This window comes from Syngnathus floridae, chromosome 3 (assembly GCF_059516105.1).
Source record: "Syngnathus floridae isolate MCC-2025c chromosome 3, RoL_Sflo_1.0, whole genome shotgun sequence".
Taxonomy (NCBI): Eukaryota; Metazoa; Chordata; class Actinopteri; order Syngnathiformes; family Syngnathidae; genus Syngnathus; species Syngnathus floridae.
Window position 1 is genome coordinate 10,086,683 of NC_142415.1, and position 27,688 is coordinate 10,114,370.

At 39.9% G+C, this 27,688-nt stretch overlaps 2 protein-coding genes across 2 annotated transcripts; one reads left to right on the plus strand and one right to left on the minus strand.

Moving 5' to 3' along the window:
* Positions 1-2,424: 2,424 nt before the first annotated feature.
* Positions 2,425-18,491, minus strand: LOC148400435 (RNA-binding motif, single-stranded-interacting protein 1-like). Its single transcript, XM_088371655.1, has 14 exons — positions 18,128-18,491; positions 14,757-14,899; positions 13,596-13,654; positions 12,585-12,676; positions 10,818-10,975; positions 9,829-9,908; positions 9,650-9,750; positions 8,991-9,040; positions 8,821-8,911; positions 7,682-7,732; positions 6,553-6,654; positions 6,345-6,413; positions 5,988-6,062; positions 2,425-4,760 (listed from the first exon to the last, which is right to left on the minus strand). Exons 1-13 carry the CDS (start codon positions 18,176-18,178, stop codon positions 5,994-5,996), a joined length of 1,116 nt encoding a protein of 371 aa, XP_088227781.1. The 5' UTR covers positions 18,179-18,491; the 3' UTR covers positions 2,425-4,760; positions 5,988-5,993.
* A 4,108-nt stretch (positions 18,492-22,599) lies between these two features.
* psmd14 (proteasome 26S subunit, non-ATPase 14) lies at positions 22,600-27,351 on the plus strand. Its single transcript, XM_088371997.1, has 11 exons — positions 22,600-22,718; positions 23,442-23,497; positions 23,618-23,689; positions 24,083-24,202; positions 24,909-24,979; positions 25,403-25,553; positions 25,635-25,742; positions 25,944-26,018; positions 26,448-26,573; positions 26,770-26,832; positions 27,181-27,351. The coding sequence occupies exons 2-11, from the start codon at positions 23,450-23,452 to the stop codon at positions 27,277-27,279; spliced, it is 933 nt and encodes a 310-aa protein (XP_088228123.1). The 5' UTR covers positions 22,600-22,718; positions 23,442-23,449; the 3' UTR covers positions 27,280-27,351.
* The last annotated feature ends 337 nt before the right edge of the window (positions 27,352-27,688 follow it).

Genomic DNA, 27,688 nt, shown 5'->3' on the forward strand with positions numbered 1-27,688 from the left:
TCTCGTCCCTCTTTTCATGTCGCTGCCCCGTGTCTAACCTTGAGCTTTCTCGAGGGATCAGTGCCATGTGTCTCTTCAGCTGTGGTGAATTAAAGCGAGAGGCAGAGGGAGAGAGCGAGTGAGAGATACTTGGCATGTTCCACGTGTTGGCGGGCTTGATGCCATTAAAAATGGAATGTGATGGACATCTGTGTATGTTTTGGCCGGATGTGTATTCCTGGACATGACATTGAATGGTGCGTCACACACACAGGAAACACTGGTTTCATTTATGGGAGTGTCAAAAATACAGTGCCAATGAAAAACCACACCAAAACAATGCATTGCTCTCTTTTTGACCAAAATTCATTGTACGTACTAAGATATAAAATTTACTGAGAAAACAAATCATTTTTGACACTGTGAGAGTCAAATATTGAGTGACGGTTTTGTTTTGGGATGTGTGCATTGTTGATAGCAACAACAACAATAAACCTTTCATTCGCCCCAAAAACCTCCCACTCACCCAAAAAACTTTCACAATGTGCAAGACTGTTTTTGTCTAATTTTATTTTATTTTTTTGTCCAAATAAGAGTCAAATTTTGTTAGAGAAGATTTTGGTATGTGAGAAAGGTTTCTCAAGTCTACTCAACTGTATTTAAAGAGCACTTTAAAAACAACCAACACTGCATACAAAGTGCTGTACATGGTGCAAAATTAAGTCATACAACAAAAAATACAGTTAAATCAACACAGTAATAATGATGACAGTAAAAACACAAACAGTCCAACTAAAACCAAATCTCGTGCTCAGTCAAAAGCAAAAGTGTTTTAAGATGAGTTTTAAAGATGGGTGGTGAGCCTAACATTTGGTGGGAGATCATTTCAAAGAGTGGGACTGGCAACAGGAATGGCTCGATCCCTCCAGAAGACATTTCACGAAGACATTAATTACAGATTCCAAGTGCTGTTGAGAAAAGATGGGTTTTCTTTTAGCCAGCTGCCTAAGATGAAAAAAGATCAATTTAACAACAGCACCAATTTGCTGGTCCGATTTAAAATCACTGAACAGTTTAAGATCCAAGTTGGAGACTGTTGGCTTTAGATAAGTCAACAGGAGGCTCAAGTAAAGAGGATGAGATATACAAGGGCCACTGGGACTAAACAGCATCTTTGTTTTCATTTCAAGTTTCATTGAAATTCAGGAAATTCAGAGCCCTCCAGGTCTTGAGTTCCTCCATACAGGACAAAAGTGGCCTCAATAAGAAAGCTGAACGGGATATAGTACATCCGTCATTTATTTGTTCTGTATGAAAGGTTTTGGTATGGTGTGTGAGTAACAGAGGTTTTATGTATGTTGAGTTTTTCAGTGTGAAGTATTTAGGGAGTTTTAAACGTGAGAGTTTTTTGTGAGTGTCAGAGGTTTCTTTGTTTTGGTGTGGAAGAGGTTTTGGCAGACTGCGCACCGTCTTTTAGTGAGGGAAAGTTTTTTGGCAAAATGACTTTTATGTGCCTGTGTGTGAGAAAGATTTGGAGTGTATATGTGAAAGGTTATTGTGAATGTCAGATTTTTTGTGTAAAGGTTTCTCAGAGAGTAATTTTTATTTTCGTGAGTTTTTTTCTGAATCAGATTGGCAGTTTTAGTGAATCTAACAGATCTGTGACGTTTATTAGCGTTAACTTTGTTTTTCTTTTTTGCTGTGTTTGCGCATTTTTGTGTTGTGTGAGTTTTCGGGTAGATGTGTGTGTGTGTGTGTGTTGTGGGCCCGGCAAAGGGTGTGATTGCTAATCTCACACCCAGATGCTTCTGATCCCTTTTGACTGGTAAGAGATGGATCTTGGTGCCTTTATGTCTCAGGGATCAGCTGCGCCTAAGTCCGAGCTTAACTCGGGAGATCCGGCCTAAGAGTTATAAATCTACTGAGGCTGCGTGCCCCAAATAGTGAAGCACACGCACACACTTGTCACCTGTCCGACTGAATTTAGATTACCCCCAAGATCAAACACAGTATGGAAGCCTCCTAAATAGTTTCAGTCTGAGAGCGCACAGCGTCCTCTTCTGGAAGCTAATGTGTGTCATTGAATTATTACAGAGGATGGAAAATTTCAAGTTGATGCTCAAGTGTTTCAAATGTGTGTTTTAATTATGTTCAAAATAAGTGTTTCACATCATGGTTGCTAATGATAAAGGTCACTCCTATGTCTTTTTGTGACTCTTCCAGTCTCTGTGTAGCACTGTTGCTAAAATGCTGATGACACTAAGGTCATTGGTTACACCCTGACCCTAAAATAGACAACAGCAATAGAATGGAATGGAGAAAAAGTGTCATTTCTAAAAGTTAATGAAACTGAGTGTGGCATACAAGGTCAGAAGATACAGCAACTTGTCATGTCCACCCACATATGAGGTTACAGGCATCCATCATCATCAAACAGACTTGAACTTCATCAGAGAAAGAGAAGTCTTTTATTTAGCACGGTTTCAAATGTTTTCAGAGAAGGCAAGGAGATGATTATTGTTTGTGGGTGACAGGGCAAACAATGAGGATCAAATGTACAAGATTGTCCCCCCCTCCCTTTTATCCCCCCCCCATCCCATCCCAGAGCAATAAACGTTCACAATGTGAAATCACCTGCAGTAAAAGCTTAGTTACGGAAGTATTTCCCGATCGTGTTTCCATAGAAGTACTGCCTGACCTTCTTAGCTATGACGTTTTCTTTCATATAGTATCATAGAGTTCATCTTTATACTTGAGGAGAAAAGCAAAGCAAACAATACACTTAATTTCTCATTTGGCCACCAATTTATATGAAAACAAAACAACCAATCTAGCACCAGCCATCAAGCATTACTACTCGTGACCTCTAATTGAGGTTTTGAATCAAACGCTGCATCAAAAAGCAACCCAATATGTGCCATTCACAGATTTTTTTTTTTTTCCCATAAACAACAATTCTGAGACTTTTGGAGAGCCTTACAACACTGGTTTGACCTATCATGACTTTAAAAACAGACCAACTTTCAGGGGCTGAGAGGCGTTGCATCGACAAAGGCGGATATTTTCAGCAAAGAAATGCGTGAAGCCTGCATTCATTTGCCGAAAAGTACTTGTGGAGCGAAACTGAACTAATTGACTCAATCTGTGGTGTCAAACTCATTTTCATCATGGGCCACATCATAGTTATGCTTTCCTTTTGAGGGATGTTATGACTGTGAAGTATATTCACATCATATTATAATAAAATTTCCTCCACCTGACATTGCTATAAATACTTATAACAAAATGAATTTAAAATCAAGTCATGAAAGTAGTGAAAACCAAATACAGTACAGAATATAGTAGCTATTATTTTCGAATGAACTTAAAATGGTTTAGAACCTTCACAGGTTAACTTAATTTGACCTTGTCTAACCTTTTACATGTCTTTCAGTGCATATTGATTTTTGAGAAACCCTGTAGTAAGAAGGGATTTGTTTTTTCAATGCTTGGAATATCAGTAACAAGAGAAGAAAAAAAAAAGCAGGGAGTTGCCGCACAATAAAAATGAAAGGAACAAATCAATTCAGTAAGAAACATGAAGACAATTTGTCAAATCCAAGTGGCAGCCAGATGAGTTTGACACCTATACTCTAAATGGAGCACTAAACTAACCTCACATTCTTGAGAAAGAAAAAAAACACATGCAGACAATAAGCAATGACAAATACGTAACGATGAGGCAAAGTGAAAAAGTTTCAAAAGCATGGAAGAGAAACTGCTGAAAGTGGGAGGAGACGTAACGCTTGAAGTCCGAGTTGGCCAGCTCCTGAGCGTGGCTTTTGTTCTGCTTCATCCACTCTGGTGCAAAAAAAGGGCTTTACCTGCAAACCCAACCACACCGGCAGACTCAGAACCATGAGGTAGATATCACCGGTCAAACTGACCATGAGAGGAAATTAAACACACACAAAAAAATAAACAAACAAAAAAAATCACATCACAAAAGATGCCAATTCTGTCATTTTCAAAAAAACACATCTCTTGCTTGATGTCATTTTGATAGCTAATAAAAAAAGCAAAGAGGAGAAATATAAGAATTATGCTGTTTGAGTTAGTCACTATTCTTTTTTTTTTTTTTCTTTCCTCCCCTCGGTATTGCAGTGGAACTCTCATTATTGCTACCAGAAGACTGGATAGCGACAAACTTGCCGTGTGGGATCAATCAAATGGAAATATGATACCTGATCAAGTTCAATGAGTAATGTTGGAAGATGGTGGTAAGGAAGGCACCTTTTCCGAGAATAAATTTATGACATGGTCACCTCTTTGAAGCATGTGATTCTATGACAATTGTGAAACCCATCATTGTGGTTATTTTTTTTTTTTTTACTTTAAAAGTCAGTGCAAACAAGGTTTTGCAGGGGGGAAGTAACTATAACATCATAAAAACCTAGAAGGGGAGGGCAACATTGCAATCTCATGCATGTAAAATCACATCATACTGTGGATAATGGAGCAGGGGGCAGGGCAGGGCAGGGCAGGGGTAGGGTGGGGAGGTGTCCTCTGGAATTTGAGAATCCTTCTTGAAAAAAGAGAAAATCTTGAAGAGCATGTTGTTTCTTATCAAAATAAATCTTTTTTTTTGTGATTAGCCAACTGCTTGAGTGCATTTTCACTGTCCTCGTTTTCCAACACAAGCATAAGGGCTGTGCAAAAAAGGTCCTGTGTCTGGTCCAATCAGAGAGGGCTGGCTGTTATAACTCCCACCAACCCTCTTGCTCGCTGAGTGACTGCTGAGCCTAAAAATACAAACAAAATAAAGAAGCATGTTTGAAAATGACCCCTCTGTTGTAGGGTTGTAAAGAGCTGGAAAAGTGGCATTAATGTTCCCTTACAATTTGTGGAAATTATGGAAAAGAAATGCAACTTCAATATAAAGGTACTGTATTCTAGCATGAATAATGAAAAACATCTTGTTTAGTCATAACCTGACAGACGACAAAATAACAAATAAGCGCGAGGACATTCCGTTGATAATAAAAATAAAGGGCTGTTAAATTTGACACGTTAATAACCGTGACAAATTTGAATGATTAAAAAAACGTCAGCTAAATGCTTTTTACAAATGGAAGCTACTTCATTAGGCATTTTAAGCCTACACATTAGGACCCGACCAATAATTTTTTTTTTTTGTATAGGCTGATGCTATTTTGCAGGATTAAATTCGGATCATCAACAGATTAATCAATATAAATAGTTAACAAATGAAATTACCCTTTTTGGTCTCAAACACTCACAACAATAAAGATGCGGATTATAGGCAAAGCATTCAACTGTTTTACAATATGAGAAAAATCTGCAAAAATTGTCACGTTTTTTTGGAGGGGGCATTTGAATGTCATTTGTCTTAGATTGTAATGACTTAATGTGTTTTTTTTTTTTTTTTAAACATTTCATCTACCTCCTGACTAGTGTACAGAGTTTGAAGCAGATCTATTATTATCTGAAAGCCTTCAGTGGCTGGAATATATCCCACTAGGTCATTGCGGGACTTTCCAAGCCATGACAACGAGGCGCTCTGAAGCAGATATGCCAGTACAAAGCCCATGTTGTCCACAATGCTGGCTGTCACGTCAGACCTTTCTTCATTTGGCTCTTCCACCTTCTCTATATGCTGTATGCGCACAGAGTTGACTAAAATAGCCATGACAGTCCCAAAATCTGGTCCACACAATTTATGGAAGCAACTGTATTAATGTCTCTGTACATACACTAATACACACTCACATGCACATTCAAAAATGTTCGGTTGTTTATTTGTCAGTCTCACTGGAGCCTTTTGTACCACAAGTAAAAAACGAAATTCGTTTGGTGCCATCTTGTGGCATCTATAGGCAATCACTCATTTACATTTACACTGATAATAAAAAGTAGCACGTTTTAATATAGCTTTTGTTTTGGTAAAAATCAGTTCCAGGTGAAAAAAAAAAACAAAATATGAAATACCAAAAAACATGAGTCAGTACCTGTGGTTACTTGCTGAGTTGACTGTAAGGAGACGAGTTGTTGGAAGAATCCACTTGTTGTGGCGTGCCGCTTTCCTGCAAAGTAATTTGAGCAGGTAAGAGAGTGACGCAATTTCAGTGTAGTACAACATTGTGCCAGGCAGCACTAAGCACAACTGGATGCATGGTTTACAGTAAGAAGAGGACAAAAAGGTGCTCAACTAAGCTCCAGTAATAGTCACGATCAATAATTGCAGTGCAGTTCTACTTTACAGTAAACTACAAATGTGATTGTTTTAAAATTGTGCTTGGTGAGTGAGAAAAAATAAACGTGCTCTGATGATTTAGGATGATGGACTGAATGTGGAGTGAACCTACCGCTGCTGCTGGCAGAGGAGGATACTGCGGCATGTAAGCACCTTGCACCCCCGGGTTGGCTGCGATATACTGTGAAACAATGTTACATACAGAATTAGTGCCATGAAGTACTCTTTATTGTACAAAATTTCATGCATCCATACTTGAGTATCATTATCTGTACTTCTACGACCACATATTTGCCACATCAGTCCAGAATTGTACTCACTGCTCCAGTGTTTCCTAGGGACAGCTGACCCATTTGCTGAGTAATCATAGTAGAGGGGTGCAGTGACATGGATGGATCCACAGAGGGAGACATCACCGGTGCCTGCGAGAGACATAGAGCAGCTGGCTTTCACAGCAGATCACATGACAGAGTTCCTCCAATGAAATCGACTCACGTATAAAACGTGAATAGAGCATGAAACAAAGGCTGCAGGTGTTTTTCGGAACATGTACAGTATCAAGTACAATCGGTGCATAAAGGTGAAGCCAGCAAATGTTACTGCAACTCCTGATCATATGAAACATGTTACTAGTAGGCTAAAACTGACTGCAGTGGGGGGGGGGGGGGGGGCATAATAAGAGAGAGATTAAAGATATGAAATAAATCCTCAAACAGCTTTCCATTACACCGCCTTGAGGGAATTGAGCATTTCCCAGTAAAGAGTCGTGGGAGGGGCAGATCTGCAGAGACACTCGTTCCATTGGAAACCATCTGTTGGACGAGTCAAAGAGTCACAAGACGGTTGCTGCTTCAGGCATTTCCTGCTGGATCCAGAGAGAGGGAAGGCTGCTGGAGGCCTTCGCAGTCTTCCTACTTGTTCCATTTCTCTCTCATTCGCTCACATACGCACGCACACTTGTAACATGTAAACAGATGTGTTGTACTTTTTTTGATCAATGTAAGCCAGTAGAAAGGCTTTTGAGCGTTTATCCAGATCCATCAACTGGTACACTTCTTGCCTTAGCTGTGGTAGCAAGACAATTACAGACACTTGTGGAACAGCTGAGTTGCATGAGGTATTAGTAGTATTAGTATTAGTAGTATTAATAGTAGTAGTACTAGTAGTAGTAATACAACTTTGTCTTTTTACTCATATTGTTTTCACGACTAAATGACATTTTACCTCCCTAGTGTGCTGAAATATACAGCAGTGGAAAAATACATAAGTAGTAAAAAATGCTTCCATGTAAGTCCTTCTGTGTTTAGGGGAAGTTGCTGTTTTAACCGTGTCAGCAGAACAGGCTGAATTTAAGTAATGAGTGAGTGTCTTCTAGCTGAAGCCGAGGCACACACCCACTTCCTGCACACACAGACACACACACATGCACATAAATGCATGTTGTCTTACCGGGTGCTGCATGATGTACGGCTGATGTGCCACCCAGGAGTGACTTTGGACCTTTGGAAAGACAGGACAGGCACAGTCAGACACAGAAAGGAGACAAATCCATCTGAACATCAATACTACTGTCTATTTGAATAATATTGCCATGGTTACCTTACAAAAGCAACTTCCTTTATTATGACATTATTTATGACTTGATTTTAAAAGTAAGTTGGATTACACGTTATTTTAATAGTTACATTCAGATACAGACATCCATTACATAAAAATGGCATGATTCTGCCACTTTGTTGGAAACAGATTTTTAACTGGCATTTAAGAAGAATGTCTACTTTTATTTAAAATAAAATGAAGACAATCTTTTTGAGGCCAATCATTAGCAATTTTGTTAGCTCAAATGAAAGAATCTCGTTGAACATTTAAATGTTTGAATATACAATGTTTAATTCTCTTTTGTTTATGTCTCACTATTATAGCAAACTTCAACTGGGAGGGAAAAAAACCCAGCCTTTTCATTTTCTCAAATTGAAGTTTGAGGATAGTCTGACATTTCTTGAGAGTGAGAAAAGGCACTGCAGAATACTTCAAAACTTGTGCTTACATTCAAGTGTCTTTTAACAGTTAATTTTCAACTGTCGTAGAAGGGGCTGGAACGAGCCCGTGGTAAATAAGGGTTCACAATTCTCTAATGTTCCAAAGATGATATTGTAAATCTACTATCTTTACCCACTACAAATTGCAATTTTTCATTTCAAATTTTATAGCTAAATTTAGCAAAAGCTCAATATAACGCTCAGAGAGCAAAGGAGGACAGCGCCATAAGACATAGCCAACATTTTCTTTGGAGTCAAGCCACTCTCAGCTGTGACCGAGAATTGTGGTAAAGACTTGAACTTGTATATGATTAAAGGTAATGTGTCCTTGGAGAAAATGGTCCTTCTGACTACATAATTTAAGAGCTTTTATGAGGCGTGCCTGGGAGGAGGAGCAAAATATAAAATTAAGTGAAATAAGGATAATGTTCAACCAATGAAAGACTTTTTGGAAAAAAAGAACCACCCTCATCTAAAATGCCAAATACTGTATAGAAGAAGAGAGAGGATGGATGGACTACATTCAATAATGTTTGTAATTGGTAATACCTGGTAAGCAGAGACGGGAGACATGTAGGGGGACATTGCTGGCTGCACGGTCATTATCCTGTTGGTCACTGGATATGGAGATGGATAGTACCTGGGGAACAGAGAGCATCTCAAAATAAATTTGGATGGAAAAACTCCTCACATACAACATACCATATGATGTGACTTACCCATTCTGCATAGCTGCTGAGGAGGGATCATAGGTAAGAGTCATAGCGCCCTACAAAGACGAATTTCACATAACGAAATATCAGCTTTTGGATCTAAGTATTCCGTCTTATGCAAATGTGGGAGAAACAAAGACAATTTGCAAGATTTAACGTCTGAAATCACAGACCCCACTGTCCCATACAATTACACAAACTGTACACTACTTGGTTTGGACTTTTTTAAAATTTCTCTGAGACCTTTTAATAACCAACAGGTGACTGTTTCTGCGGTAACCTAAGCAAATGTATCGAGAAGCAGACCGTCTTTGGGACTGTTTCAAGCTCCCTTTTGAACACTACTACGATTGTCCTATAAAAAATACGTATGGCATGTACACACAATGGTAAGACTAAAAGGTCAAATTTAATCTCGTAGGACCGCCTCAGTGAACACAGATTTTGTATTTTCTGTCCAATAACTTAGCATTAAAACATTTGATGTATTTGCATCACTATTAAAATCCATCAAATTTCAGAGTTAAGCAACGACACTATACGTATTCTTAGTGTTGTGTCTAAACAGGTCAAATTTGACCCAAATAGTATGTAGCCAAAAACTGTCTACCTGCTTAGATCTACTTTTTATTTTATGTTCAGAAAACATAAAAGCTGATACATACTAGTCTGAGATCGCCTGTCTGTCCATTGGGAACAAATCCACCGTGAGCGTGTTTCTTCCTTTGACTATCTGCAAACTTACACAACAAGGGCTGAGAGGGAGCTGAGGGAAAAGGAGGGGAATATGGTTAAGAAGAGCCATTTTCATCACCGCCTCCACAAAGGGGACTGGCTTTCATACCCAGCGCTCCGGAGGCGATCTTGATAAATTTCCCGTTGAAGTGTGAGATCACAGCGTTGCACTGCTCCGTGGTGTCCATCCTGGTGGGAGAGGAGAGGGCGCAACAACAATAAAAAAACTAAACACTAGCACACGGTGGTGGAACAAAATGTTCAATTACATGACAACATTATGATCGTTGTCAAAATCACATTAAATTAGTTTTTTTTTTTTTTTTCCATAACGGTGGGCGAAGAATTTAGTGCCAGGGATTTACCAAACTTAATCCACCTCTAACACCGCCATGATTACGTTGCAATTATAGAATCTGTCAATGTTAAACAAAAATTAGCACACAACTGTGCTGCATACATCATCTGGCTAAGTTCAGAATAAAATATGTATCAATCAATATCAATCATATTTATTTTATTAATGATCTCATGTGCATAGACTAATAACAGTACAGTTAATATTTTGAGTTTCACAATTAATTATCTTTTTTTTTGTGTAACAAATAAGTCAAAGTGTCAGGGTATATTTACTGTAACCAAAACACATCATTTGAAATTATAGGGTGGCCAATAGAATGGTCAGTAAATTTTCAAGGGTGGCTATGGTCAGCCCTGGAGCAATGGCATACCCAAAGTCTGCATCAAAATTAACCAAGCAACAGCAGATGAGTTTAAAATCTCATAAATTGAGGTAAAAAAATAAAGTTAAAGTGCACATATAAATACAGGAATATTTGCGTGAATATTTTAGTCAGGTATATGCTAGATTATTTTCTTCCAACAATATAAAGAGCTAACCAAAAATCTTGTAAATTAGTTGTTTATTCCTGTGAATGCCTATAAGTAGTAGTATTTGCTGATTCCCATGAAAAATTTCCAACTTTGAAAATTCCCAGAACTGTGCAGCACTAGTCACTCCTTTATCAAAACAAAACAATTACCAGATAAAAGGCAGTTTTTCAACTGTACTATTCTATTGGCTCTTCTATGACTGACCTGGCAAAGCCCACGCCCCGGCTGTTGCCACCGTAGTCACGGAGGATACGTGTGGAAACGACTTGGCCGAAAGGCTGCAGTATGTTCTCCAGCTCTTTCTCATCCACAGACAGAGGCAGGTTGGAAATATATAGATTTGTGGGATCTTGCTCCTGTTGCTGCTTGCAGACAAGAAGGGAAAGAAGAGGAAGCATAGTCAATATTTAAGTACTGAGACAAAAATACAGCCAAAATAAAACATTAACACTGTAGTGCAGTAAACTCACTATATATAAGTATATATGTACTGTATTTTTGCTTCTTCTTTTTTTTTTTTTTTACAGAATATATCCAAATCTGAATTTAGTATTGCTCGATTTCAGGGTAGTACATACCACATTGTGGCACAACATACCGGGCAGCACTGGGTTCTGCACGAAGACATGCAGAGTAATTAACAGCAAAAAGTAATAGCACAGTAATAGCTCTTATTAGCACAGAGTAGGAAAAAAATATGAATATTGTTTGAATACACAATAGTTATTTTTCTTTTTGTTGTATTTGTGTGTGTTGCTGTTCTGTGTGTAAAGTAACAGTTGTTTGGAGGCTCACAATTACAATGACATCAATGCTAATTTGTATTAGCCCACCTCAGGTGTTTTCTACTCTATGTTAGCCTTAGGCTAGCCGCTTCCAAATGTTCAGTAGACGGACTTTGAAAAGTGTGTTTTAATAAGTATTTAATGCATGTGAGAGGGTACAGCTAGTTGAAAAAAATCCTTTTCTGTGCTCCCTGATTTTTACCCATCACACATGGGTCCGGAGTATATCCTGCGCTATTCACGCTCATTCATCTTTTGACAGTATGCTTAAGCACGAGACATCTGGTGAAACACTGTAACAAGCACCTCACATGACCATTCACTCAAAGACACATCCATCTGCACTGCAGCAGCTCAGTGCCTCGTCGGCCTCCCCGAGAAACATCAGGAGAGCTGCGTATCCAAGCCACAGCGACGCACAAACTGCACTGTTTGTTCCCATCAGCTCTGCTATGTTCAAGTCTTTAGAGAGCGATTCCTCACTAATTAACTCTTATCTGCGGATTCAAGCACCGGTCTGGGCTGCAGAAGTGGCAGAAAGAAATGGTGAGAAAAGACAGAAAGAGAACCGAGGATGACTCACAGTTAATTATGCCGTTTTCCTGCTACCATGCAGATGTGACAACTATGCATGAGACTGTGAATCTCTCACAATAATAATGCCAGTACAGTTAATTACGCCTTTCTTGTCATTTCACAAACAGGAGTTTAGCTACTTGTGAATAAATGATACTGACATGGTTGGAATAAATAACGGAATAAGAGAGAAAGTAAACAGACTCAGGGAGAATGAATAGATGTAAACGGAATATTCCACTTATGCTCACAGCATTTGCGAGTTGGTATAAAATGAAGTTGTACCGCCAGCGTGGTGTGTGTCCATGTGCAAGCTGGTGGTCTGGTATGCGACTTAACTGACAGGTTACTTGGCAGAGGGAGACATGACATCTGGTTATACAGTGAAAGTAAATGAGGTCACGGGAAGAACAGCTTGTCAGCTGAGGTCATGTGACCAGTCTCATGTCATTCAGTAGTGCACAGCACACATTTTTCAGAGAGGAAGAGCTGACAACCTTGTGGAAACGCAATGCAACATGCGGATGTGTGCGCGCGCACGCACGCACGCACGCACAATCACACACATACACAATCACACACACACAATCTTACACACACAACTCCTCACCTTGGCCATCTGGGCTTGAATGCCGCTGGTTTTCAGAGCGTGCACGGCTTTCAAAGCAGCCGCTGGGCTGTCAAAGTCCACAAAGCCATAACCTGTAGTTGGCAGAGCAGTACTATGTTTACATGAACAGCCAATAAATGAAAAGCAGATTCATAATCATCTTTATTGGCCAAATACAGTGGCTCCTTGAATTATGACCATCTCAAAACTGAATAATAGACAGTTCAAACAGATCATATCATGATTCAACGCCCACTGACATTGTGCACATCGTGGTGTGCGCGTCTTGGCCACCAGAGGGTTGCATATTACAGAGATTCATAATTAACGAAGATGAGTTTCAGTGTGGTGTTTTAATCACTAAATCATAGATGTCAAACTTACGGACCATTGTTTCATGTGGCAAAACCAAATTGTGTGCATCGACTTTATGTTTGTAGTCCATAGATGCCACAAGATGTGGAAAAACACCACTTAAAGCTCTATCATAGATCCTCGGCATCTCCACTAAGCCCAAAATGCTGCTGCTTGCTTCTTAACTGGAGCTCGTAAGAGGGAGCACATAACCCCAATTCTGGCCTCCCTCCTCTGGCTCCCAATACATTTTAGAGACTTCTATTTGCTTTCAAATTGTTAAATGGCCTCGCCCTCAGATTATCACTCTGAGCTCCTCCACCCCTACGCACCTGCCTGGTGCCTCAGGTCCACAGACCAGACACTACTGGAAGTGTTGAGGACTAAGCTGGGCCTCAGAGGGGATCAAGTCTTTTCTGTTGACATCATCTCCTTGATGTTAGGCAAGCCTCCTCACTGTCCATTTTTATTCTTTGCCTTTTGACTGACTTACTGTTCTGCTACTGTATGTTAATTTGTGTTTCAATTTCTAGTTTTCACCGTCTTGGTTGTTGCCCCATTGCTACATGTGTTGCAATGAAATGTAAAAAATGACGACGTGTCACAACAAAATTACAAGTCAGTTGTTTAAGAGGTCAACGGCAGTCTTTTACTGACCTTTACATTTATTGGTTGTCTTGTCCAGGATTGCCTTTGCCGACTGAATCTTGCCATACCTGCACACACGGCATGCAGTTAGTAGTAGATAAACAGCAACTATCGTTTCCGAGTTTCGCCTTATATAAAATCAGTGTCAGATTAAAAGCTTTTGTAATTCTTGGCAGGAGAATTTTCCAAAGACCAGACCTTTTGTTTCCAACAGAGTAGACAATTGAACACTAATTAGGGAGAAATAAAGTGGATGTAACGATTGTACTTCATTTGGTCTTTGCTTCCTTGATCACAAACCTTAACCTGACACGTGAAACAAATTGCATGCTGCTTTTTGACACAAGGGCGCAAACAGTCTGAATGGCGAGCTGACATCACCATTCAGACCTTGTTGCTACGAAAAAGCGCTTTCATTTCTGCTTTGTGCTGGCAAACAACATTGGGAGCGTGAACAAAACAAGCCAAAAGGACACAAACAGCTGCTGCTGGTTACATGGATGAATGCCTCACTCCATATGCTTGCGGGGAACGAGAGGAGACAAAACTCGGCTAATTATGGCATCTACACCGTTAAATAGCCACATGGATGGTGGCCCAGTGGATCCAGTATCCTGTGACACTTTCGATAACAATACTTTGCTTATTTTGAGACAATGGACTAATTGGCAGGCTGTGATTATCAAATTTATAACCTGGCATAAAACTTGCTAAGGCAGTCACAGCCCTGAAGTAAGCATGAGCACTGTGCACTATGTAAAGAAATGGGCTCTTCTTTTGCATAATTTGCTGCAAGAAAATTAATATTAAACAACATTTGTTGAGCGGTAGTAGCTTCCAAGCTGACGCCAACTGTGCAGCAGCACCAGGCAGGAGAGATTGACAAGAGTATGATCGGGTCACAAACGTGCTTCAGAGCTGACCCCTTTCCGCATTTCAAGCCTTGACAGAATGTGAGAAACATGGGGGGGACCCCATCAGAATGTGACAGGCTGAGAGGGAACATCCTGGCATCTGTGGTAAACCGACCGTGAGTAAACCTAACAACACTTGAATACGGGAAGAAAATAGCCAAATGTCCACGCCACACTAAATATCAGCCAAACGAGGCTTGCTGTGGCCAATGTGAACACGCATGTGTGTGACAGTATAAGACATTCATGCACTCACTGGTGACAGAGTTTGACCAGATCCAGGTCAGTGGTGGCAGGAGGGAGGCCTCGGATGTACAGATTGGTCTTACTGAGCTGCTCCAGGCCCGTGCTGCTGCTGTTGCTGCTGCTGCTGGGACTGGACGGAGTCATGGGGTACGACTGCACACAGGAGGGTCACTGTTATCGTCAAAATGTTACAGGAGACACATAATCAAATTTCAACTCTGGTCAACTGTTATCACAAGGAGCTCAATTCTGTAAGGGGTAAAAAAAAAAACACCTAAAAAATAAAAAAAAGAAGGATCAGATTGTGCACACATTCCACATTAATGCCGCATGTTTTTCATCAATCTTAACATGGTTTCATAGGCTCTAGAACGTTTTGGCATTTTTGTACGAGCTGAAGAAAACATTGCGGTTTTAAATACCGATGAAGTTCGACATTTACAGTAAGTCGCTATAAAAACATGGGCTGTGTTCAAAATCACTCCCTATTCTGGTATCCACTCGTATGCAGTGCTCTTTGAATGTGCCATGAGCATAAGTTATCCCCTACATACGTACATACGTTCCCTCTATTATGCATTGTAAAAAAGTCAACAATATAATTATGACTAAAAACTAAAATACAACCCAGGATACAGAAGCAACCACTGTGCCATGGCACATTAGGGGACAAAGGCAAGTCATATCTCTCAAAAGTGAACTCTTCACATAGCAGAGAGCCTTAAAGCAAGCATGTCCAGCTTTTGAGTCAGGTGTGACATGGAAACAGGCAGGAGAGTGGCCCATGAGGACCGACTTTAGACACCCCTGCCTCAAACCCCTTGATCATTATTATTATCCCCTTGACGCCAGAAGTGTCATACTCCCGCCACTCCCTTAAAGCCTATCCCTTGTGGATCGCCATGAACATGGCGATAATTGAGCGTCTGTTGCCAAGGACAGCACCACTTGTGCATTTCACTGACCGAGATGCTACATGCTTCGCTGTTCAGGCACATGTTCATATGAAATTAGAAATATACTATTATTATTAAAACATATATTGGATATACTGTACTGGTAAAGCATGCACACAAAGTAATTTATTGTTGGGTAATTTTTGTTCTATGATTCATGTCTATTTTAAAAACCAAACAAACCATGCGATTCAATTCAAACTAGTTGCTGCTGGTCAGCCTTTCAAGAGAACTAGTTGTGTAACCGCACACTGTGCGAGAGTTTAGTATACTACACCAAAATAGGTGTGTTCACATCAAAATCTTTGCTAAAATCTGTTCCATAACAGTCTTCATTTTGAATTACGTTGATCAGAATCAGCTTTATTCACCAAGTTTGGCATGCCAAACGGGGAATTTGACTGCGGTTGATGCTATCGCAAGCATTTTTTGTTAGCCAAAAAATTACAGCAGTTGAACAAACTATTTTGGTTGACATTTGTTTTGGAATTATCAAATCAAGTTTCTGTGTGAATGCAATGTGATAATCAGGTGATGATAACATTCATATGAAGCCATGCTATTCAACCTGCAACGAATGGCAAAAATCTGCTATTAATTGACACCTACACAGAACAAATGCCACAAGATGGCGGCGAAGAACCTTTTGTTAATCAGCAAGGCTATGAAGCTTTTCCCCTCAGATCAACATAGTTGTTCGCACAAAGATGGCACACATTCTGCTCAAAAAATACCCAAGTATAATATTTCGCAAATAGCGTACGGCGAATGTCTTTATTGAACTCTACCGGCATTGCAAATGAGAACCTGTTCTCAATTGCCTTAGCCTATGTTTCCAATGACGTCTGATTTCAAAACTAGTTGTCTTCCATTTTTTGCATTGCTGCAACAATTAATCGATTAATCGACAACTGATTGATTATTAAATTGTATATGATTTTTTATAATTGATTAATCGTTTAGACTTTTTAAATTTACTTTTCGATTCAAAATTGGAAAAAATCCTCAAAACTTTGGCTTGTGGACAGTAAATATTCTCTGATCTATCATCCTGCATGAAAGCAGACTGATTATCTTTATATTAATAAATATTTGCTTTTACTTTAGAAAGTAGTGATTTTTTTTGCCTATTTTCCCAACATATTAATTTACATATTCTCCAAATCAATTTGAAACAATGTTCTATTTTTGAATAAAGAGGTGGAAATTAAAACGTGTTTTTCTGTCCGACAGGCGAATCGATTATTAAAATAATCGTTAGTTGCAGCCCTTTTGTTGTGCATGGTGACATTATTTAAATGCTTTCACAGACATCATAGCGCTCTGAAAACTTTAACTATGTTGTGGCCTGCTACAAAAATTGTTTTGAAACCATCACACCCCTGCAGTAGATTCATGTATTTTGTCCTTTTTTCATTCTTGTGAACCAAATCATCACATAACTGCTCTGTAAAGCATTTCCTTCCCCTTACTCATCCTTTAAAATAGCTCCCAGCCAGCCCAGAACAGTTCAAACACAAAAGCACGGCACCATTGTGCCATCTGTCCACAACCAAAGGACAATCCACTCCAAGACCCACGGCTATGGATACCAACCATCACAGTCATGCCAAACCCAAACAGAATTTCTTACCCAATGATGGATGAATGTTCAAACTTTTGCAGAATGCTGCGCTGTGGCAGGAACATCTGTTCATCCTTCAAGTAAAGGCCCTTTTTATGTTGGTATGCAATTACTGTACTACTAGACTATTTTTTTGGGGGAGCGTCAAAGAGAGCTACAATGAGACACTGTCAGAAAGGGAGGGGTGTGGGGGGGGGGGGGGGACTTCCACACTGACTCACCTTGACTGAATCAAATGACCATCATTTGATGGAGTGATATGGATGGAATCTTAAAGGTGGATATCAATGTGCTAGAATAATTCACTCCAGTGGCTCGGCTGTGCTCATATTTCAACCACAGGAGGCCATAAAATCTCCTGCACCCTGCATCAATCTTCCATCTCAATCAGAAGGCATGACTGGAAGCCAAGAAGCCTTCTGATTCCCCCTTTTTGTTCACCTGAGAGGTCAAAATGAAGGGTGCACATTGACATGACCCCCCCCCCCCCCCCCCCCCCCCGAATTCAGTGGGTAAATGCATGGAGACAGGAAAAGAGGACTACAATAACCATGGTGCATGTTAAGCAGTGTGGCTGGCCAAACAAGGTTATATGGACACAACAATTAAAGCCTCTCGCAGATGGTTTCATCCGTATCCCGACTAGTCGCTTCTATTATTTTTAATTACTTGATGTCGAAGGTTGTTTAGTTGGACTACTGCAAAGCAAACACAACGGGGAAGGGCTTCCCAATGTCATTTCGGGCTCGGGTTTATTTGAAAAGTGACAGCAGAAGTAGAAAGCAAAACACAATGGCCTACCTGCTTGCGAGTGGCAGCTTTCAGTGGGTTGCCTGTGTTAGCAAAAATCATCCTGCAGGTTAGAGATATTCGATGTTCTGTAAAGATCTCCCCTCTTTACAAAAACAAAATTAAAAAAAATCGCAGAACCAATGCAATGGTCGGAGGTGATGAGTGAGTATCGAAAATAACCCGTCTGGTTAAAACATCGGCATACTGATCGGGTTGGTTAAGTTAAACAAAGCGTGTGTGCCCTCTCTTTTGCTTTGGTAGTGACACATTTATCCAGTTAGCTCAGTTTGTTGTACGCCAGCGTATCGAGCGAGCCTCCGGTTCGGTTCATTGATCTACGACGTCCTGGTGCAGACCGCTCGCCAGTCCCACCTACTACGGACCAAACCAACATTCGTGTCTGGGGGGTGTTTAGCGTCAACTCAACTGTTTTGTCTTCTCGTAAAACACCGACATTTGACGTTTAACAGCGTAGTATATCGCGTGTTCACGAGTGGGCGTCTTGGGGGAATTAAAAAGCGAAGTGAACGTGATTTTAGGCTGTCATTTGTCGGTGCGCGAAACACTCGCCGCCTTTCGTGTTGGTGTCGTCCGCACATACCAAGCATTCTTCACCCCCACCTCCCCCAACCACACACTCAGACACACGCAACCACGAACACACGCACGAACACACACACGCACACACACGCGCGCGCTTTGCCACACACACTAACGCACACACTTCCTCTTCCTACCCTTCCCCCCATCCCACACACTACATGTCAGAGAATCAGGATGTAATGAAATATAGGCGGGCACTGGCCTGCGCTGGACTGGGCGTCGCACAGGTTATCACGTCCGCCTCACTGATAGGAGGGTGTGGGTTCCGTTCCACCTCCAGCCCTCCCTGTGTGGAGTTTGCATGTTCTCCCTGTGCCTGCGTGGGAACTACGGTTTCCACCCACATCCCAAAAACATGCTTGGTAGGCTGATTGAGCACTCCAAATTGCCCAAAGTGTGTGTGTATGTACCGTTCGTTGTTCGTCTTTGTGTGCCCTACAATTGGCTAGCAACCAGTTCAGGGTGTCCCCGGCCAGCTGCCCGATGATGGTTGGGATAGGCTCCAGCATGCCCGCGACCACCTGGACTAGAGGTCACACAACGCATGCAAATAAAAAATCATACAAAGCATGCAAATATAAAATTAACTCGCTCTTGCTCACTCTCTCGCTCTCTCGATCGATCTAGTGATCTTTTGAGTCATATGACAAGGGAGGAAAATTGCTAATTAGGGCCCAATTTTGAAATGTTATGCTTTGACTTAGGTGTACTCACTTTTGTTGTTAGTGATTTTGACGTTACTGGCTGTATTTTTCAGTTATTGTGTCATATTTACATCTTTACATACATTGCATTTGAGCTAAATTGTCACACATTGCAAATGAAAGGGTATGAGTCCCATAGGCTTGAAGATTGGCTTAAGCGCTCAGTGCAATGTGTTGGGTGACTGGGTGTGAGCTGTGGTCGATAGCAGCTCCTGAATGAGTGTGCATTCTGTTAGCGCTGGTGGAAATAAAGCAACAACTGTGTCATCCTTTTAACACCAACAAGGATGTTCCTTTAGTGTTGTCCCTTATGTTTATACAAAAAAATATACACAAAAATATGAGGGGTGTGGTCAATTATGTGATCATCCATACAACAATTTTCAATCTATCAGTAATTAGCAGTCAATTTTGTTGCGGGTCACTTTGTAATTGGCTTCCCTCAAAGGGCCGTTAAGATGGTGAAAACATTTTTTATTGTTTCTTTGTGTTGTTGCATGCGTACATTGAAAAGTAAACCCAAATCATCTGCTGCGTGTAGAGAAGCTTTTGAAAGCATCACATTTCTCGCCCTTCTCCCTGCTGGCTGGTGGGATGACGGCTTCATGCTGGTGTCATGTTACAAGCCTCTCGTGTTCCTCGAAAGCGGCACTCTTTCCAAATCAAATAATCGGCTGCAGCAGTCTTTGTTTAGAAGATTCCGTGTTTATGTAATGGATTACAAATGTTCATTTAGTGACCGAAGAGGTCCCCATGTGGTTTCCATACACATCTTTTACACATAAAAGACATCAATGTCATGCCTCTCTCTCCATTGTGCCAACTTCAATCGGCGCAATGTCCAATAGGTCAATCGCTCTGCCTAATTTGGTATCTTCAACAAAAAGCTTGTGACATGACTTCCCTGCTGAGCAATGACATGAATAGGTTTTGAACTGAATAAATGGCAAACTGTCAACCAATCGTGTCCAGAGCCGAATTGAATGAGGTAACCCAGTCAGCAATAATGATTCAGCAAACACTTTGCTTGTTTCCTGCATTGTCTTGACCCTGATCAATGTATTGCCATTCGCCCACACCTGTCTAATTCACAGTGAAAGGACATTTTAAAGAGATCAATTCAATTTCAAGATGCAACAAGCAACCCACATTCAGGGAACATTAGCCAACATCAAAACCAGATTAAGTAAGACAAAGCAAAAATAAAATCGGATCCCTTGTAGAATGACAAGGGCAAACTAAACTACCCTCTACTGCAGTAAGATATTTCTGAACAGTAGTCGGACAATTGTGGCATACTAGTAGTCAGTCAACTACATGTTATCTGTGAGGCAAAATTATTAGGAGGCTTTTCAGACCTATCAGTAAGGTCGAGGAAGCTACTATTGTGTTACAAAAGACTGTTGCGGATACAATGGATTACAAAAAAATGCATACTTGGAGGCCAAATGTGGTACCAGTAGAGGGAAAACAGATTTCCAAGTACGCAGAATTGTTTGACGAGTGTGCCCCATTTTTTTTATTAGTGATAATTAGTACTGATATTAAAAAGCTATCCAGCAACTACTCAAATCATCATTTTGTTTTTTTCAATTTCCTTAAAACCACTTTAAAGTCAATGTCCTTACTACTAGGATGACGATGTAATTCTAGTGGCAAGTTTAACAAGTTAACTTTTGGTGCCGACTATTTGGGCCGAGTAGGGTTTATTTCCACGATATGCAGTAAGGACACATCCACCAGCGGGTCGGAGACAACATAAATAATCCAACGATTTAAAGTCTGCTAGCCCATAGTGAAGCTCAAATGGTCATTGAAAGTGATAAATTGTACGTGAGGGAAGCTCATCCCGGCAGGTCGGCTGAGTATTGAGGGAGCAGGAGGTCTGGTGGGTGTGGGGAAGGAGGGACTGAGGAATGTGGAGTAGTTCTTCTCTTTCATCATCTGCAGCGTAAGGGAGAGGAATGTAGGTCCCAGTCAAAAGCTCAGTTTGCCAGCAGACCTGTCTGGGAGGACTTTTTAGCAGGGAAGTGGCAGTGTTGGGTGGATTGTGGGACTTGTAACTCCTCGGCAAGAACAAAAGGAAAAAGCGTATTGAACAAGCTCTCTGGGTGTGTGGTCTGGTTTGGGGTTTGTGACTCCTCTGGGATAGAGTAATGCTTTCAACTCAAGGAATCACTCAAGGTCTCTAAAGACATACAGTGAAGTCCTGTTTGTAAAGGGGGATTCTGAGAAAACCTACACACCATACATGATGACCCGAAAAACCAAACTGCACACATGGCCAAAACCAAGATTCAAATCCAGAAACTTCCTTGGCGAGGGTGTGCTTGTTCGACTCAACCAATTAAAATGCACTCAAACAAAAAATCACATTCCCCAAATCCTTAAATTCCACGGAATTGTTTTTCATGATGGAAACATCCATTAAATGAAGCAGGTGTCCCAAATTCCAAATATTTGGTTCATTCAGAACTCTTTAGGACCTGTTGTCCACAATCCACAAATTCCTTGCATTCCCCAAATTCCTCACTGTTCACACTAACTTTGCCAAATTAGGAGATCGTTTAAATATTTACATCCTCCTTCCACATTTCTTGACACATTCAAACCATTACAAAACCAAGTCTCTCACTTCTTACAGTTCATAATTTCAACAATTAAATTAATTACAATTCAATCAAATTCAATTCAGCTCAAGTTCTACAGCATTCTTGCATTGTTCATTTATGAAGAGAAAAATCCTACAAAAAATGGAATTTTCAACATCATTTGAATCGGAACAAGTAGGGACGGGGATTACATAGCAGGAGAAATCAAAAGCTATTAAGGTTTTACCACTTTTACAGTCTCATTTTTAATGTATAAAAAGTGTATGTTTCTGTATTTACCGCATTGATTATTTTAAATTACATTCTGGAATGACCCTCATTTATAATTATTATTATGGGAGGATATTAGTAGAGTTTATACGTTCAAATCGTATTCTCTTGTCATTTATTATTCTGCCAGATGGGAATACGCTTCCTCCAGCTCTGCAGGACCACTGTATATAAAATGGATGAACACGCCGTCGGTTCTTGCACGTTAAGGACGTATTGCACCCTCGGTAAATGTGGTTTTAGCGACCCCATGTGTATTTCTTTTGTAATTACACTTAAAGTGATTGTCGACGTCATTGTGCGACGGAAGTTGTTCAATGTTAAACGGCATTCTGGCTGATTCATGGTAGCCAGTCAGGTCGATTCACGATCGCTTATTAAAACAACCTGTAAACGCTAGAAAACAAAAAGGTTAGTACATCTAGGCCAAATATGCAGTCGTGTGTATGGTTATATGTGCTATTCGGTATGATGGCATCATCGTAAACAATTTATTGCAATTTTTCTTTTGGAAGATGACACAAGGCTAGCGTCATGATCATGCTAACAGAACCTTGGCCTCGTTAGGAGTGTTATCTTGTTTCTTTAATGGGAGAGCGATCTAATGGAATATATTTTCGTGTTTTACAAAGCTGTATTAAAACCTCAAGGTTTGATTCCAAGTACAACGCGTGGTTGTCCATAGATCAATAATTTAATGCTATGTAATGATAGCGGTCAGCTAATCTCAAGAGTTTACAAAGTGGAAGTTGACTTTACAGACATGTTCAATGACTGTAATGTAATGGGTCAAAATCTTGATTATTGTTATCCAAAGTAAAAACTGATTTTATTCTGATTCAACTCAAAGAAAGAAGAAAATCGGTCTATTTTTGGGGGGAAGACTACAGAAATCCGACATATATTATCCAGCATTCATTTTATGAACCTCTCATCCTCACTAGGGTCACAACTCACAATTATCAAAAATAAGTATACATTAAATTGATAATTGATTAGTTGTTGATTAATCAATGTGCCACTCGTTTGCATTACCGCTTTACCTCATGTTGTTTTTCCATGTTTTTTTTTTGGGGGTGTGATTCTTTCAAATTATGTAAACCCTCAAGCAAAATAACATGTCACTGTCAACAGATTCTGACATGGACCGTCTCTTGAGGCTTGGTGGTGGAATGCCAGGTCTTGGCCAGGTAACACTATCTAAATTGTCATTAAGACATAATTGTAGTTATTCTGATGACATTTTAGTTCAATCACCTGTTTTGTGTTTTATTTATTGAATTATTTCCACATCTTCTTTGCTTGCTCAGGGTCCCCCGACAGATGCACCAGCTGTGGACACAGCAGAGCAAGTCTATATTTCATCATTGGCATTGCTCAAGGTAAACTCCAGTTCCAGAAGAACCTTGACCTATGAGTTTTATTCATTCTGTGACCATGCTCATAATGTGGATTTATGCTAGGGTTAATTATTTGATGGTATGGTAATCAGGAGCAAAAATAGCACGATGTTAAAATTACAGCTCTAGGATGTCTTTTTAAAAAATATTATGGCAAATTAAAAAAAGAGCATTTTTTTTCTCAAGTGAACATACAGATTCATTTATTGCTTGTATTTATTAAATAATAATTGCATATTAAATTATAATCGCAATATTGAGGAGGACATTTTTTTTAATTCGATATTTTTTAAAAATCACTCAAGTCCACCTCATAGCCGAATATATTACAACATTGTATACTTGTGTGTAACCTCAATTGTCTTCCCTTGTTAGATGTTAAAGCATGGGCGTGCGGGTGTACCAATGGAAGTCATGGGATTGATGCTGGGAGAATTTGTTGACGACTACACAGTGCGAGTGATTGATGTGTTTGCCATGCCCCAGTCTGGAACGGTATGTTTTATTTATTTTTAATCTTAATTAAGGGTTGTAAGAACTACCTCGGATGTCCAATTTGTTCCAATTTATAAACAAAATAAATAATGGAAATGGAGTTTATTGTTTCTTGGTCAAATTCTCACCATTATAAAGTGTAAATAGTCGGAGAACTTAATGCCAATGACAGGTATGGTGGTCATGTCATATGCGGCGATCTGACTGTCAGAATTGGGCAGTACTCTATAGTGCTCCATATAGTGTGGGACAATATAGTGAATGAGTTGTTAGTGGATAAGGGTGGACATGCGAAGCAAATATATTGCGTGTCAGAAAACCACCACAGCACATCATATGGATAACCAAATCTGCCGTTGTACCAAGACTGACCAGTGAGAGGCAGCCTGGTGCCACATGGCAACCAACTGCTGGAAAGTACAAAACCAGAAGCTGGAAGTACAAGAAATGGAAGAAGCTAGGCTTTAGCAATCTGTTTGAGCTTTTAATATCATGATTTCCAGTTTTAGGTCCACTTCGTCCTAATTATCAAGATAATTTATCACACTATCAATTGTTCAAAATGGTGTGTCTTAAAGCCATTTAAGCATAAGTTTTCATTCATAATAATCAGAGCAGTAGTGAGATATTGAATAAATATTCACTTTGTAAGTTCTATTTTATGTACCAGAAGTGTTAACGTGTCGAACTATGTGTTGCTTCACAGGGTGTGAGTGTTGAGGCAGTGGACCCTGTCTTCCAAGCTAAGATGTTGGACATGTTGAAGCAGACGGGCAGGTAAAACATTGTACACTGGCAGTGCCGAAGGATTGTTCCTTTTTCAGTGTTTCTATGTAGTACTAAAGAATTAGCTGGTCGGTCTGCCAGTCCAATATTGTTGTATATGGCAGACCTCCTCACGGGGATGGGACTGAGTCCTGCCATGGACAGTGAAAATTCATGTCTTGCTGCTCATTGTTGCTTTAAGTTGCTGTTTGATAATTATGCAACATCTTTGCAAATTTCTGTTTGCCCGTCGTCCATGGCATTTTGCAGTATGTAAGCATCATGCGAGCAGACATTCATCAGTTAAATAAGATTGTGCATGAGCGATAAAAGTATTATTTGCTTTCTATCACACGGTCTGGTTCACCATGATAGGCGGAGGTTCACAAACTGTTTTTATTTATCTACACACATTAACCGCTAACTGTTCACCAGGCCCGAGATGGTTGTGGGTTGGTATCACAGCCATCCTGGTTTTGGTTGCTGGTTGTCCGGGGTGGACATCAACACACAGCAGAGCTTTGAGGCGCTGTCGGAGCGAGCAGTAGCTGTGGTGGTAGATCCCATCCAAAGTGTCAAAGGAAAGGTGGGTATGCATTTTAAGAGCTTTATGCAACAGTAGTGAGTCATTATAAAATCTATTCCCCTCACGTCATTTCCGCTACAGGTTGTCATTGATGCCTTCAGACTGATCAATGCCAATATGATGGTGTTGGGTCATGAGCCAAGACAAACCACATCAAATCTGGGTCATCTCAACAAACCCTCAATCCAGGTAATGGGACACATACAATCAAATTAATTTATTACAGTATTTTTGTTCTAATAAAACCTAATTATGTAATGGGTGCGATTGATTTAATCAGAATTCAGTATTCCTGGGTTTATTTTATTTTTAGTTAATTATAAAATATTGATATTTGTAATTTCTGTTTCTGCAGTATACTTATTAATGGCAGGTTTTCCCAAATCTTAGGCTCTGATTCACGGACTGAACAGACATTACTACTCAATCACCATTAATTACAGGAAAAATGAGTTGGAGCAAAAGGTAAGACTCACTCATCTTTCTTTATGAAGGTCCTATTATTGCTGGTATATGTTCCAGTCCCACTGGTAATAAGTAGTACAAATCTGCAATGGGAACGACTATTACTGGAGTTGGGTGGGAAAAGCCAAGAACAACATTTTTCAATCCTGTACTTTATTTTCTGGAATGGATAGATGGAATTATGCTGCATTTTTCTTTTCAAGTAGAGCTCAGTATTGCTCAGCTGGACAATACTGTACTGCTTTGGCATGCAACTTTGAAATCAGCCTTCAGAATTGTTTAAAAAATGTCATTTATGGAGGAATATGGTAAAGTATAAAAAAAAAAACCTCTGCATTTTAATGGGGACACAAACAATACAATTAAGCGAGGTTTCACCGTATTAATGTTCTGCTACGACCATGAGAATCATGACTGACTTTCCTGTAGATGCTCCTCAACTTGCATAAGAAAAGTTGGATGGAAGGTCTCACCCTGCAGGATTACAGCGAGCACTGCAAACTCAATGAGACCATTGTCAAGGAAATGTTGGAGCTCGCTAAGAACTACAACAAGGTAGCAATCCTTTTGTCTGCAATTTTTACAATACGAATTAAATAGCACTGATTGCAAAATACCCTGCAAAACAAAATCAATTTTATCTCAATCGTTACAATGCAAAATAGAAATGTCATGATTTTTAACATCAACACACACGGAGAATGGACGCATTGCTAAGCAAGTTCGTGTCACTGTTGCGTTTCCATCTCAGGCTGTGGAAGAAGAGGACAAAATGACACCAGAACAGCTGGCCATCAAGAATGTTGGAAAACAGGTAACATTTACACTTCTTCATAAACCATTTGCATCTAGTTATTATGTCACTCCAATATCAAATAGGCTTCTGAGGTGCATGTTGATTTGATTCGGGTCGTAATGGTCCCTAATTTTCTAACAATCCTGTACAACACGGTTTTGAAATTCTGAAACGTCACTCGAAAGCCTAACTTTTGTGAGTAGTGCATATTAGGATAACACGTGCAGTAGTCTCATTTGAAAGCAATCTCTCAACTAATTTGTGAATGACATTTAAATGCATGATGTAGAATGTGACTCATTGCCTCTGAGTTTTTAGTAAGAAATAAAGTTAAGGTTTCCTTCTCTCCCTTTCCATCTCTTGCAGGATCCAAAAAGGCACTTGGAGGAGCACGTAGATGTGTTGATGACATCTAACATCGTTCAGTGCCTCGCTGCCATGTTGGATACCGTCGTTTTTCAGTGATGACTCCTGTTTATATCTGTTAATATTGCAACCATTTTCTTTTATATTAAATAAATGTTATGTACGAAATAATGCCTGCCTTCATTCTCTTTTGAAGGACGTTTGAAGAGTTTTTTCCGTGTGCCTAACAGGTTGTAGTTTTCTTTCAAACCCATTTTCATTTTATGCTCCTGAATAAAAATGTAGATACTAATTAATCCCACTATTAGGGTCTTCTTTGGATACTAATATACAAATAAACCTTAATAAAACACTACTAAAAAACTAAGACTCAAATGTAAATTGTGCCAACCATCATAACCATAAAACTCCAGGCTTTGTGGGTATTTTACTGTTATTGAAGTCCCCTTGGTAGAATGATGGGGAATTCCAATAAGTGTGAGTAACAATTAAACTAAACAAGTCTTGA